This window comes from Centruroides vittatus, unplaced genomic scaffold (genome assembly GCF_030686945.1).
Source record: "Centruroides vittatus isolate TY-2023 unplaced genomic scaffold, ASM3068694v2 contig_1213, whole genome shotgun sequence".
NCBI classification, from domain to species: Eukaryota; Metazoa; Arthropoda; class Arachnida; order Scorpiones; family Buthidae; genus Centruroides; species Centruroides vittatus.
Genome location: NW_027120776.1, coordinates 1,119,702 through 1,136,071, shown reverse-complemented (window position 1 = coordinate 1,136,071; position 16,370 = coordinate 1,119,702). Strand labels below are relative to the sequence as shown.

Genomic DNA, 16,370 nt, shown 5'->3' with positions numbered 1-16,370 from the left:
CTTGTTCTCTTGAATAAACTTCCTTATCTGATGCTCTGTTAAGTGGACTCAATTGTATTACAAATAATTTTAGCAAAATGAAGATATTTATTTTTGTATTATCTTTTTAATTCCTTAAAATAATTTTTTCTTGGTTTGTTTTTATTTCATTTTATATCGAGTGTTAATTTATCAATTTTCCTTTATTATTTTAATTAGATGGTACCACCATTGAGCATGGTGGATAATCCCATTAATGCTGTTACTACAAAGTTTGTAAGGACTTCAACAAATAAGATGAGATGTCCAATATTTTGTGTTGCTGTAAGTATAAAATAAAAAATTTTTATTTTAAAAAATTTTTAAATACAATATTACGTTACAAAAGACAATGAAATTAAATTTTGTATGTCATTCTAAATTAAGAGATACAGTTTTATCAATGATACAAGAATAAAAAAGACTAAAAAGTTTTAAAATAAGCTTATTTAAGACTTCAGATTAGAGGTTTGTTGCAGATTGTAACATGCAGTTAATAGAACAGATTTTAAACTTACATTTTTGAAAAGCAAACTGCTGTTTTAGTGGTATGAATTTAAGTTTTCTGTTAAAGAGGTTAAAAAATACCTTGTGAATGTTAACCTCTTTAACATCAAAGTTGAGATGATACAATTGAAATGATAGTTGTTTTCCTTAAAAATGTAGATTTAAAATGTGTTCTGTTAACCGCATGTTCCAATCAGTAACAAAGTTCTAGTCTGAAGAAGTCTTCAATAAAAACGGCAAAAGTGATTATTTTAAAACATTTTATAAATCATTGTTAAAACTTTATCTCTTAATTTGAAGTTTTTGTGAGAAAAATTTCTATTTATTTCTAAATACTAAAATTCACACCTTCCTCTCACTTTCCAGCATCCATTGAAAAGTGAGATGAAGGTGTGAATTTTAGTATTTAGTAGATAGTTCCAGCTTTAGAATTAACAAATATTTATTTCTATTTGTACATCACTCTGTTTTCTTGAAACAAAACTTTATAAAAGTTCAATGTTTTCAGAAATATTATTTTCTCTAATAAATACAGCAGAGTTCTGTACAAGGTGGGGGATACATTCCACATTATAGGAAATCACATTATTGAGACATACCTTATCAGACAATTTTGTGCAAGTTTAAACATAGGCCTAGAAGTTCAAGAAGAAAACATATACTTCTGGACAAACGTCTAAATTTTTTCATTGCATTACACGAGCATTCACTGTACAGTAGAGCATCGATTATCCGAATCAGTTGGGGACTGGGGTTGTTCGGAAAATCGATTTTTTGGATAACCGATTATGTACGAAAAAATACATCATTAATATAGTACATTAGTATATCCCAATAATAGTATATTAATATATCCCATGTTGAAATTTTTCTCCGTTGCATGTCGCTTCGCGCTGTACTTCCATTTCTGTTAATCCATTAAAACATGTGCAAACAACAGTGATTCTGTCTTCTTGGATCAAGTTTCACACAACCTGCATGTAAATGATTTTGTTGCCATTTTGACAAAAATGAATCAAGACTCTATAATCATTCTGTATAATACAGATAAGAAAATATACAGTAAAAGTCCAGAAATCCAGATAACAAAGAATCTAGACTTGTTAAAATAAGAAGCTTTTGTGAATTTTATGCATGAGATTTGGACATATAAATAATGAAAAGCAGTTTGATCACAAAGCAATGATAAACTCATAAACAAAGTGATTTAAGAAAGCTGTAGAAGCACTTATTCCACAGAGTGGTTTTTTTCCATCCACAAGTAGAGTATATCAGATACACGTGAAGTCAAAATGAAGGAACAACTTTCATTTTTTTTTTCTTTTTTATTAAAAATGCTTCTTTGTGAATGCTTTCCAGAATAAATTTGTACTGTATTATTTTGTAGTAAAACACCAACATGGTTTACTTGTTTTCTTTTTTTTTTTTAATGCTTCCTTAGATTTGTATTTTAAAAGTTACCTCTGAGAATCTATGGAAAATCTAGAAATTCAGACTATCCCAATTCTAAGCAGTCTAAATTTTTGAATGTTTTATTGTAATGAATTTTTATTAATCATAATTAAAATGTTAACAAATAAACTTTTTTTTTATTTTAGTGGACACCTGAAGGAAGAAGACTGGTAACAGGGGCATCTAGTGGGGAGTTTACCTTATGGAATGGCTTGACTTTCAATTTTGAGACAATATTACAGGTGTGTTTATATTTTTTTATATAATAATTGATTGATTAAGACAGTTTGAATATTTTAGCATTATTAAAATCCTGTCTGTTAATTAGTCGCATGATTTTAATTAACACATTTAATACCGAGAAGTTTCTTACTTTGTTGTTAAAAATATTTAATTGGTTTGGATAGCATATAACGGGGCAAACCTTGTCACAATAAGAGCCATAAATTGCATAACAGAAATACATCTTCTGTATATCATATTTTAACTATATAATATAATTATCGTTGTTACTTTACTTTGTTTATCTAGTCATCATAAAGTACTATAATCATGTAACACTTTTGACTTTATGAGTATGATCTAAGCTTTTGGCTGCCTGTTCAAGATTAAGTTGCAAGTTTCGCTTACATTTTCTTTGTATATTACACTGTGTAATAGTCAGAAAGCTTACAAAAATATTCTATATGTGTAAGTAGTACATACCAAGTTTATAAAAAGAAATTGTGTAAGTATTTGTAAACCACAATAAGGGTCTAGAAGAGCCACATTCAGCTTGCGAGCTGCAATTTGGCCACTCCTTGCATATTATATTTGAATCATTTTTATTCTTATTTGAATATACATCATTATTATGATTATTAGTTATTCCTGAAAATAAATTGATGAAATGGCAAGCTGTGAATTAATTGAATATTAGAAATTTGGTTTTGGTATAATGTATTTTATTGCAATATTTGTCAGAATTGACATTAGATCAATAGAAATATAACCGGATAAAAAGTAGAATAAAATATAATAAAAATGTTATAAGTCAGTTTATTCTAGTCATTTTTAGATGGTGTATGCGTAAATAAAACTCATTCTGAAGTTTAAAAGAATGAATAATTCAAGATGTAATTCATAGCGCTTTCAGATTAGAATCAAATTAAGCAAATATTCATGGAGATTGAATAAGAAATAAAAAAGAAAATGGCTAACAAAATTTCTAATTAGAAACTTACTACACCATCTAACGTTTGCTGAGAGAAATTTGTTTAATGAACAGACATTTTCAATTGATTTGTAATGGTTGAAGTTCTTGTTACAGTGGTATAAATATAGCAAACATGATGCCATGACTATTCCAAGCATCAAATGTAATCCTGACACTCTCTCAAAAGTTAAAGAATGTTTAAATAATAAATAATAATTTAAACTATTTTCAAAATAACTTCTGATTGACACACATTTTTATGTAAATGCTAATGAATTTAAAATAAAATATTTTTAACTCTAGTTTTTATATCTGTTCAAATGTATAAAATTGTAATTATAGTAAAACAGGTGGAGAAATTTATGGAAAATTGTAAAATAAAAAAGCAGTATAACATTTGAAAAATGAGGATTTTTGTTCTACAGCATTTTGGATTTTTAGTAGCATAGATTTTTGGGTTAAAGTTTACCTAGGGAACCCCAATGGCTGCGCTTCCGGTTGCCATTTTGTTTGCTGTACTACAGCACGCGTACTACGTTCAAAAAATTATGCAAATTAGTTAGTATGTATAATTTTTTGAAAAAATAATAATTACATTAGTAAAAAATAAATGTTTTAAGATTATTTTGCAAGTTCAGCTAGCTATGAAATATAAAACAAACTTTTACTCACGTCTTTGACGCTCTGTCATACATTTCTTTTCCGTTTCTTCTTGCTTTTCCTTGATTTGCGATCCCTATTGCTGATGTTTCTCTTTTTACTTGATATTTTTACATGTTTTTTAGTTTCGCCACACGAATGTGCCTTACTTTTTTTCCCCTTCTTACACTTGTCGCTTTGTGGAGCAGCTGGAACGGACTCTGGTTCTTTCCATTTCGGCTCGATTCCGGACCCTTCTCTGCACACACCTCCTATAACCCACCTCGTCCCCTTCAATTTTCTACCTTTCTCGTATTTTCTCTTTGCAATTGCTGTTTCATCTATTTCCACAACTTTATTTATCCCACCAATCTTAAAAGTACATAGGTTATTAATGGAAACCATCATAACAAAACGTAAAAAGTTTGCCCAGTCGACTGCTGTTTTTTTGGAGATTCCCGAAGCTCCAGCAGCAACAGTTAGTGAACACTCTAAACACAGTAGGTGCCAGATAAATGACAAAATACTCTCCCACGACAAACGACCACATTTCCCTTTAAAGGTTCCTTGGAAAGCTGAATAATTCGTCTTGCAAACATTACATCGTATTGATACAGAGTTTTTATCTGTTCTATACATTAATTTACGACGTTTCCCACATTTGTTGCATACCTCTTCTACATGTTGCAAATTCGAGAATATTGCAAATTTCACATCACTAGGTATTTTCTTATCTATTGCCAAATCATCAAAACCAGAGTACATTAATGTAAAACTACCGAAGGTACAATTAATCCAAAAATTTTCAGAATTAATGTATCCAGTTTCCATTTTGTCGCCAAAAAAAAAAAAGAAAAAACGTCTTACAACAATTACGAATACGATAGAATTATTAAATTTGCTGCACGTTGCATCACGAAAAGTAGACGGAATAAAAACTTACCTATTTACTATTAAAAACAGCAGAAAGTACCATTTTTTCTTCAAAAATTTTAAAAAGTTTAACTGGTGGAAAAAAAAACCACTCGCAGCAGTCGAGCCGTCACGAAAAACAAAAAATTTGCATACAATAGCATTATTTAAAAATTGCGCCACCTACACCGAATTTCTAACATCACCTGCCGTCGAGATTACCGGAAGCGCGGCCATTGGGGTTCCCTAGGTAAACTTTAACCGATTTTTGTACTAAAAACACTGACCATCTGAAGGGATGCAGTTATAATGTGTGTTTTTACATAACATTGGATGTTCTATTATGCATTCACTATGAGTAGGAGAAATGCATTGAATTAAATGCATCCCACAGATCATATTCTATGTCTTATAAGTGATTGCATAATTACATGAAGCCATTGCCTTTGTAAGAAGACTTTTGTATCATTCTTCAGTATTTCAATACACTATTATTAGTTGTAACATACATAGTATTTAATTAATGACTTGAAACCGTGTTGCGCTTAATTCTTGTTAATTACGAAACACAATATAGTGCTTTGACGATCACTTGGCTTTCTTTTCCTTTTATTTAGTCAACTAAATAAAAGGGAAAAGAAAGCCAAGTGATCGTCAAAGCACTATATTGTGTTTCGTAATTAACAACAAATACATAGTATTGTTCATAAGAATAAACTACATGGTTTTTTGGCATTAAAGTTGTTTACTCAAAAAAGTTTTTAATTATAAGCGAATACTTTTGACATATTCGCTTGTAGTTTATTCTTATTCCAAGTTTGGTGTCATTCGTGAGTACATTTTTATATTTAGTATTATTCAATAATATTACCATACTTTCTGTTAGCTTATATGTTTTGATGATGTAATACATTTAAAAGGTATTAAGAAATAAATAAATATTCGTTTATAATATTCAGAAAAAAATTATTTTTTAATTTGCAGGCTCACGATTCACCCGTTCGATGCATGGTTTGGAGTCACAGCGATGTGTGGATGGTAACGGGCGATCACTCAGGCTACGTGAAGTATTGGCAGAGTAACATGAATAACGTGAAAATGTTTGAAGCACACAAGGAACCGCTACGTGGAATAAGGTGGGCATCTGTGGTGAGAGAAAACCAGGATAGTTTTGTTGCAGTGGGTGAAGTAATTAGTTTTTCCCAACAACTGACTTACTGGTATTACTCTCAACTATTTATGATGTTGAATGTTATTCTTGTAACTGTATTAGTATCAATGGTCAGGAGTTATTCAATAAAGTTTTATACACTTAGGATTAAAATTTGTACATAGACATTTTTGTAAGAATTGGAGATATTTAATAAAGCTTTGGCCCATTAATTTTAAAATAGCAAATGGAAATATTTATGTATTTACCCCTTTCGATTTTGTATCAATAAAAAGTGCAATAAAAATAAAAAAAGACGAAAGAAAAAAATTTTAAAAACGAAGGAACACAACTATTAAAATAATTTATTAAATAAATATGAAAAAAACTGATGTAATTATTTTAATTTTTTGGAAATTCTGTACAAATTTTAGGCAAATAAAGCAGGTTGTTTTGGAAGAAAAAAAGCCTGTTCGTGTTAGTTATTTCAATAAATCGTTCCCCTTTCTCAGTCTCTAACAAAATATCCCGATATACAAATTTTTTGATAAAATATTCATATATTTTTTTATAATTATTAATAATCAGAAGCTGAAGTTTTTATATATTTAAAACATCACTTTTTGATGGTGAAATAAAGATTTTTAATTATTTGATTTTCCAAATTTCGAAGCAGATTGCGAAAAATTAATCAGTCGATAAAGATTTCCGAAGTAACATAAATAAAATTATGCATTTTTTTTCGAATAAGAAAATATATAAAATAATTTAGAAGGATCGTAAATACTTTTAGAGTAATAAAATTATTTACAATTGATAGTTGCAAGTTTTCAAAATACTTTAAAAATATTCTAAATAAAGATTTTTGATTTAAACATTATAATTTACATAGTTATAAGAATTTATTTGATTTGTATTATAAAATAATTCAAAAATTGTTGTAAATAAAACAAACTAATAAAATTTTCTCTTCTTTAATTTAACAAATAAAAAAAAAAATTATAGTAAATTATTTGTTTATAAAATTATGTTGTCAAACCTTGTTAATTATATTAAAAATTTTATATAAAAGTTTAAATTATTATAAAAAATGATTACAGTAAAACTAGCTTTTTTTATTTTACAATTAAGATTGTCACCAGATTAAATTTTTATCATATTTTTCAGATATTTTTTTTTAAAATATTGAAATAAAAGAGAATATCTCAAGAAATTGTCTCGTTATAAAAGAATAATGATTAATGATGAAAGAAAGCTGACATATTTCAACTCTTTAACATCTCTAATGTCTTAAAAACAAATAAAACACCGTTAATTTATTGTAGAAGCGCTAAGGCAGATGCACGCGGGTGGAAAAATTAGGATGGCGTTGAATGTCGACGACAGCTTCAACCCACCGTCCCATTTCAAGGTCTAAAGAGGTGATTAGTGGCAGTTGTCGATGTTTAATGTTTCCTTAATTTTGCCGTCTGTGTGCATTGCCTTTAGTTTAACATTTTATGGATATTTTGAAAGCCATTAAGCTTTAACAAAACCCTTGAAGACAAGCTAACTTTTTCGGAATTTTATTCAAATATACCCCAGAGTTTCATCCTTTATGACATTTTAAGGATATCAAAGTGTCAAATGACACACTAAGACTTTGAAAATGTTCATGTAGCATAAAATTGAGATTTCTTAAGAGAGTTTTACTTGTTTTAAAGACATTGAATAATGGATAAATTCAATATAAAAAATTTTTATTATAGTAACTTGAAAATTTAGAATTTGTGTGTATATATATATATAACAGTTTACAATTACCTTCTTCTCTGCAAATTCTATAATCTTGTAAAGATAAAAACTTTTAGAAGCAATATATTTAAATTATTAAAGTCTTAACTTATACATAAGCCATATTTTCTCTTTGTTGTAACCTTTAGGGAAATTTTAAATATTATAAATTATATATTAATACATATTCTGAAAAATTACTTAGCCAAACAAACATTTAAGTTTTCAAGAAGCCAGAAAATATATTTTATTAAATGAATGGCTAACGTTTTTAGAATGATGAACATTCCAAAAACATTAACCATGTATTTAGTTAAAAGAGTATTTTCCGGCATCACCAAAAGTAACCGCTTTCTTAGATATCAGCACTCACAACCCACACAACCTTTTTACAGCAGCCAAAAACTTTTAATAACTAATGATTTTAGTTATTTTTATATTCCTCCGATTACAAACCTTAAATTCGAATGATCTAGAAATGCAACTCGTTTTCTGTTCTACATTATTTACGTCGCATTTCTAGATCGATTTTCCATTCAATTTATAGTTTGTATCCCGAGGTTGGTCTTTAAAAATGACCGAAAATATTAATTATTAAAGTTGTTTTGCTGCTGAAAAAGATTGTGCGAGAGTTAATATTTTCTGACTTCTTAAAACTCGAATATTTGTTTTGCTTATTATTATAAACAAAAAAAACGACTTAATTAAAGCCACCGACTCAATGTTTATTCGGAAGAAATGTTTTCACTCTTATGTATCCAAAAACATTTTTTATGAATTGAGTTGATTGACTTAATTAAGCTCTGTGTATATTTATAATTGCATAATGATACCAAGTACTGGGTGATCAACAAAAATAGAACTTGCATGAAATAGCAGCAGGAGTTTGGTGATGCTGCAAGTTAAGATTTGGCGACACTGGAAACTGGTTGTACTTGTTGCTCATTTGTTCATGGTGTCAATAAGTAACTCTTAGTATCACCAAATTCTTCATGCTGCTACTTACATGTTCTAGTTGTGTGTGATCACCTGGTATATTGAAATTAAATATTTTACTTAGTTTCATCTTAAGGCATAATTCTTATTGCCTGCTTCTTACACAAATATTGTGTTTATAGAATATAAATTAACCTTAAAACTATTGTAAATTATAAATTTAATCTCTCCTTTCTAAGATGAGCTTGATTTATCTGTAACTATAATTAGATTGATGATTATTTTCTATACCGTTGTGACTTTTAAGAAAATTACATTTAGATTTGATGTTAGTTTACTTGTCATATAAGGGTCAATGTACTGTACTTTGGTGGCAAAATTAAGATGACATTGAACACCAACAATAAGTTCCAACCAATTGCCTGTTTTAATTGTCACAATCAAAAGAAACAATTGGGGGGAACCAAGACCATTTGTGGGTTGATGGCCGCCCAAGTGCAAACATTATAATCGCCCTTATTAATTTAATATCGTTTATATTAAGAATTTGATATGCACTATCTTGCATGAGGGTAGCCAACCCCTGTTTGGGACCAGTCATTGACATTCAGTGTCACTTTAATTTTGACGCTTGTCTGCATCTACATTAAGACTATCTGTTCCAAATTCTCTAATGATTGAATCTTATGAAGTGAAGCAAAATGTCATTTGAGCCTTCATTTCGTGTGGCTATTATTTGAAAACATGAATTGATAATTTAATTCAGTCATATTTGGTTAGATGCCCTTTCTTTGAAAAATTGAGTTCAATATGTAGGAAGAAATAACTTGAAGACTTATTAATTTATTAGTAATTAATGCAATTTTCCTGCTACTTCCCTCTCTAATATATAATTGAAGCAGTAAATAACAGCAATTTAAACTACTATACCGTAAACAAATAAAGACAAACTATAAACATTTAAACCACTGGTTATGAATGACAGTGATCTGCATTATCGACCTATGTTAAGGCTGATAATGTGAAAAGATGGTGAAAAAAGCCTATTACTTGAAAACAATGATAACTTTATCTGAAACTCTATCATTCCAATATGTGAGGCTTTACAAATGTAATTTAATTTACATGTTTTGGGACATACTGATGATGATAGATTGATGAAAATACTCTTGCAATATATTATATATATATCAGTTATAAATAATATATTTAATTATTGATATAAAAATTAACATATATTTTTATTTTACTGCACTATAGAGAACATTAGCGAGGTTGAGGCCGAAGTTTTAACGCGGAAACGTGTATGTCGGACATTCGGCACCGCTTTCCTGTAAGTCTGGAAGCTTGACAATGGCGTTTGGAATGTCGAGCATGATTCCACTGACGTTCCAAACACCATTGTCAAGCTTCTAGGCTTAGAGGAAAGTAGCGCTGAACGTCCGATGTATACGTTTTCGTGTTTAAAACTTCGGCTTCAACCTCGCTATTAACGAACAACGAAAATACTTGAAACAATATTCTCTGTTTTTTTTTGTTTTTAAATATACAGGATGCAAAAAATAAATCTACAGAACCAAACAATAATTAAACGTAAACACCTACCAAACCTTAAATTAGTCCAGCACTGAATTGTGAAATTGAAAAATTTCAATTGAAAATTAACTGTTGTTCTTAAGAACAAGAATTTTAGAACATTAAACCTGAAACATTCCATTCCATAAGTTTAAACCCGAGGCAGAACTTAGAAGATTGAAAACATTTGTGAAGTGAAATTCCCCACTAGTGTTGGACTAATTCGAGGTTCGGAAGGTGTTTGTCATAGGTCCAAAATTAAAACTGGAATAGATAACATGTAATAAAATGCACACCATATACAATTTTCTGGCAAGTGGAGTTTGTGGAACAAGCGTTTTTGGTTTATTTTATAAATCTGCTTCTGTTTTATAAAGTAAACTGAAAATGTTTGTTCTACAAACGCCGCTTGCTGAAAAATTGTGAATGGTGTGCATTTTATTACATGTTTGTCATATACAGGATGTCTGAAAAGTTACTTTGCAATGAGTGATTTATAACGATGTTTAAGTTATAGTATTGCATACAAGGCTTATAAGTTGTATGCCCCACATTTCTGCTTTGTGGTAGATGAACCTTTACTTAAATCTACTTCCAAACTTACAGGTCTTGTATGCATATAAGTATAACTTTAACAACATTACAAATTACTTACTGCAAAGTGACACCCTGTATAACTCTTCCCATTCTGTTGACCACTAAGAGCTTGCTTGCCACAGATTCTGCAATGGAGTTGCTATGTAGTGAGGGAACAATATTCAATTATCTGGATTAGAGCTGATAGCCAGATAGCCAGTTTGATTATGTGGAAATCAACTCTGTTTCATACTTCAGTTTATTTGAATCCCAATCTCTTTGCGGCATAGGATCGTGCATAGTTATCATTGATAGACGATTGTATTTATCATAAAATAGTTAATAATAGGCTTTTTTTAATCATGTTTCTTGTTACTAATGGACTGCATTTATTTAGAAATTAAATTACAAAGTACCAGATGATCAAATGAAAGAACTTGTGAGGAGTTTAATGATGCTGTGAGTCAGACCACTTACCAATGATATGAGCTGGCCTGCTTGTTGCACTATGAGTTATTGCCAAAATCTCAAAATTCGATTTCTCGTGTATGTTTGATGTACTGCTACCCACACATTACAAATGATAAATGTTCTAATTAGTGCTTACTGATGAAATGTTGCATAAAAGATTTATGCTCGATAGATAGAATCTAGATTCATTAAAATAGTTTCTTGCCCTGTGGACGGTAAGAAAGCCTGTTTTGCATGCCTATGTTTATTTGGCCAGTCCCACAATGGAGATGACAGGATGATGAACAACAGTTTCTGACATATCCAGATCAATCCACTTAAGGAAAGTAGCATTGCTATTCACATTTAAACATAAATATAAATGTATTGCCAAGCATGTTGTTATTATCTTGCATTCTCCTTTATAGTCTAAAATGTGGTAAATTAGTTATATTATAATAAATGAATTTGCAAATTAGATCCATTGAGAATTCTAATATAATTGCATCTTTTATTAAATTTTTTAAAAAAGCATTATTTGTATGAAAGTGTGGAGAAAGAGAATAAGATACAAATTTTGTACTAAAAAATAGCTTAGATTAGCTTTCCAGATTTATTGTTTCTTTGATTTGTAGAAGGAAAGTAAAGAATTTTGAATGTATGTCTTGTTGAGACAGCAGTATTCTATTGATATATATGTTAACATATAGGCCTATGTATTTGTGGTTAATGTTACCTTAGGTAGCCAAGATGGCGGCTCGTCTCTAATTCCAGCAAGGAAACAGTGGGACGTATGTTCTAACCTAAACTATTCTAATAATTTGGTTGCTAATAATTGTGGTAATTTATTAGAATAGGTTAGGTTAGGTTAGGTTAGAACGTGCGTCCCACTGTTTCCTTGCTGGAATTAGAGACGAGCCGCCATCTTGGCTACCTAAGGTAACATTAACCGTATTTGTTTATCTTGTCTGATTATATATATATATATATAATTAAAATATAACTAATGTAATTTTTACAAAAACATTATTTTATTATGTCAAGCAAGGAAGTAATATTCCTTTCTTAACAACAAATAAATTTTTAAATATATATATAATTCTCTTCCTTCTCCTTTCTTTCCTCCTGTCTCATCTCACTTGTAAATATGTCAACATTATTAATTATTTTCTTGGATCAATTTAAATTTTAGTAGGTTATGAAGATGTTCATTAATGATTTTTATAAGAATAAGTTGGTCGATTTAATAATGGAAAGATACAAATTCAGTACGCAATTTTAAAGTATCTTTTTCATGCATATGATGATGAGATTTTTTCTTAATTAGGAGAAGTGTTAAAGTATTTACATTGTTAAATAATATAACAAAATAAAACACGATGGACTTATGATTTGAATTTTTTTGTTTTTATTTTTTAAAGAATTATATAATAATACTAGATCCATTTTTTGATTATAGTTTGTTCTATGATGGCTTGTGTAAAGAAGTTAAGGATGATTTCAATTTTCAGTTTCATTTAAGTGTGTATATATTGCAGGCTTCTATTAATATAATATTTTAATTACATATATATATATATATGTAATTAATCTGCTATAAAAAGCAGATAAAATTCGATTTTTATTCAAAGAATTTCCCTGAAAAGTATGTCGATAGGTAAATATGCTAATATATTTCTTCAGTTAAATATTCACAATGGTCAAACTATGGCTCACAAGCCACATGTGGCTCTTCTAGACCCTTATTGCGGCTTCTGTATACTATGGTATTTCAACTGCATAATAAATATACATATATATATATATGTACACTAGAAGAGCCACATGTGGCTTGTGAGCCATAGTTTGACCATTGTGAATATTTAACTGAAGAAATATATTAGCATATTTACCTATCGACATACTTTTCAGGGAAATTCTTTGAATAAAAATCGAATTTTATCTGCTTTTTAACGTGGCAGTAATTGAGCTATAATAAGGTTAATTTATTGATAAGATGTAAAGTAGTTTACCTGCAGATAGGTGGTTTGGCCACCGTCTACTCGTAAATTAAATAACCATAAATAAATTTAATTTTAAGTTTTAAATTTAGAATATTCTGGAAGTAAACATTTGTTCAGAACAAGATTCAAATCCACAATTCTCCTGCTTACCATGCAGATGCATTGCCAATTATGCTATCCAGACCTTCATTCGATCTTTGATTCCAGAGTAATTAAATACTAGCTTTATAGGTAATATTAATGAATTCAGGTTACTTATCCTTCGTCAGAAATCAAATACAAGAGAGCCATAAACCTAGTATTAGGAGTCAACATGAAAATTGAAGATGAAGAAAAGATGTGAGACCATTAATAGTAGGGCCAGATTGGCATTAAACAAATTATTACAGCGTAGGGCTTCTCATTATGAGCCTATGGCTTAGGGCTTCCATTAGATAAAGGTATCGGTACAAATGTACCTTTATCTGATGGAGGAAAAGGATCTGTTGTTATGTTATAGTTTAGGGCCACAAGTCTGTCCAGCCTAAATTACCAGTGATCTCACATCCTCTCTTTAATTTTTGTTGACTCTTAATGATCGACCGTTACCTTAAAGCATTAAAGTTTCCTAAACAAAGAGTTTTTACTTGGAGAAGAGGCAAGAATCTATTTATTTTTTTGTTGCTTTATTGTCACAGCATCATGATTTATTTTTCTAAACAATTTCTTTAGATTTTATTGTAATGTTAGACTTATATATATAACACCAGAGAATGTTTTTCTAATTATGATTGTTCAATTAAAACATTTTATTCAAAAATAAAATGATTTAAATGCATTAATAAATAAATTTATTAAGAAAGATAATTATATAAAAGCAAATACTTATTATAACTTTATAATTTTTATTAAAATTAACGATATAAAATGTGAATTAACAAGGTTTGACCATAATTTAAATCAGGAAAATATAAAATTATAAATAAATTAGGATGTTAGGACTATTTTTATTTTACTTATCAGTGCGGCCAATTTCTTTTATTTTTCCCCATTTTATATAGTTTTTGTCCTACGGATACTAAATTCACGACGTGTTCCGACGATGGCACTGTACGAATATGGGATTTTTTGAGGTGTTACGAAGAAAAAATTCTCAGAGGTAAGTCATAATCATCCGAAAAGAATGAAATTTTATCATATAAGAAAGTTGAAAATACCAAATTAACATTTACTTACGATTACAAATTAAACATTTAATTTACGAATTCATTAATACAATGCAAAAAATGAATTTCATAGATTTAGATGTACAGATTTTTTATTTAATTAAAAATAAAATAATACATAATGATAGTTTAAACAACAACCAAATTTAATTTTTACAACTTAATATTCGGCCAAAAGACGGAGGACTAATTGGCTAATTTTATTAAATTATTAGCCTAAATATAGCCCGAAAAATTAATTTTTGTTATAAATAATGTAATTATATCTATTTTTAGTGCGAGCCAAAAATGGTACAGTACACGACGGATGAAATTTAAAGAGTGTAATAAGTGTAATAATAAACGATCGTGTACCACATGCGGACATATAAAAAAGAACCTATCATGATTGAATTCATCATAAATATAACCTTTGTGCTGTAAATCCAATTTTAAATGCACATCATCTGACAAATAGCAGAGAAAAACCAAAAAACATTTTTTATATAGGGAACATGTTAAGGAAGTAACACCATGCTTATTTGGTGTCCGTCGTAATGAGTGATGGGATAAGGTAACACAATACGTGGATGATCTAACAAGGGGGAGTGTCTCCTGCGAGGACTATCAATAGGAAACTCCTCTGTTTAGGGTATTATACACATGAAGAAAATCCAGAAAATTTAACATTGCCAGTCTGTTGTCAGGTACTAACTACCAGTGTTTGGTGATTATAGCCACATGGCAATTGGTGGACGTGTTTTCATCACAATGAAAACTTACTAATTAAAATAAAAGAAAATATTAACAGAAGACGTAATCTCAAATACAGGAATTTTGCAGCAGCTCTGTACAAACTTAAATTTATATCTCATTTTAAATTAATAGTATTTATGCTTAATAATCAACGACCATTTAGGGTGCAACTATGCAGACGCGAGCGAGCGAGAACAGGTGGCGAGAAGAAGTGATTATGTTTCTCACTCATTAAGTACAGTATGACTACACCAATGCGAACTAGTGGGAGAAAGTGACACGGAGATGATGACGTCACCCGGTCACATTGAACTCGTCACAGAAAAGCGTGAATTATTGCACTGTATGGAAGTAAAAATCAACATGATTTGACTATGATGCTTACTACTAGCAAAGAAAAAATTTCTGTTATTAGGATTATTTCATAATGAACACATAAAAAGAAAACAAAAATATGATGTTCCTCCTCTCTGGAAACAGCAGAAGGATAAAGAACTTTATAATTTGTTAATAAACAGAATTTATATGACTTTATGTATATCTATAGTTTGAAAAAAGAAATCTTTTTATATATACAGTAGATGAAAGATATGAGAAGCCATCTTCTACTCATGCTAAAGCACACGTGTAGTATTCAGCGAGATGCAAGACACAATAAATATCAAACCCTGCCAGAAATTTGCTCTTGCCAGCGAGATTTCTAGGAAAACTTGTGGTTTTCCTTTATGAGAACTATATCGCTCACAACCTCTTGCTCGCTACTAGATTCATGTCTATATAGTTGCATCCTTAGAACACACTTCCAACACATACGAAGTGAAAATTTGTAAGCATATCAGAATCAAGATGAAACTGTCATATAGTAAATAAAAAAAATTTGTTTTATCTTATTTCTAAATATACTAAGATGATATTTCAGATCAGAAAATATATGTAATGGCTTTTGATACATGAATTACGTTTTGTACAGATTTTGATTTCAGATTAAATAGAAATTACATAAAATTTTCCATTTCGTCTGGAGATACTGATGATCGTTTGGGCTTATTTTCTTTAGAAGTATAAAGTTAATACCAATATTAAAAAATAAGCAGGTTAAATGAAATCAATTATAGCTTGAACTTGTATGAAAAATTTATATAAAAAAATTTTCATTAAACAGGAAAGTATGTCGATTAAATGAAATAAATACCGTATTTACTCGCATATAAGACGAGGTTTTTATTCATTTATCATGGCTTCAA

The 16,370-nt window shown here is 29.4% G+C and overlaps 1 protein-coding gene across 1 annotated transcript in view; it reads left to right on the top strand.

The window, feature by feature from the left end:
* Window positions 1-16,370, top strand: part of Wdr33 (WD repeat domain 33) — a 97,201-nt gene that overhangs the window by 58,088 nt on the left and 22,743 nt on the right. The window contains exons 4-7 of the mRNA XM_067283519.1: window positions 199-303; window positions 2,124-2,219; window positions 5,708-5,859; window positions 14,227-14,324. Coding sequence (XP_067139620.1) covers window positions 199-303; window positions 2,124-2,219; window positions 5,708-5,859; window positions 14,227-14,324 — 451 coding nt within the window. The remainder of the gene's footprint in view (window positions 1-198; window positions 304-2,123; window positions 2,220-5,707; window positions 5,860-14,226; window positions 14,325-16,370) is intronic.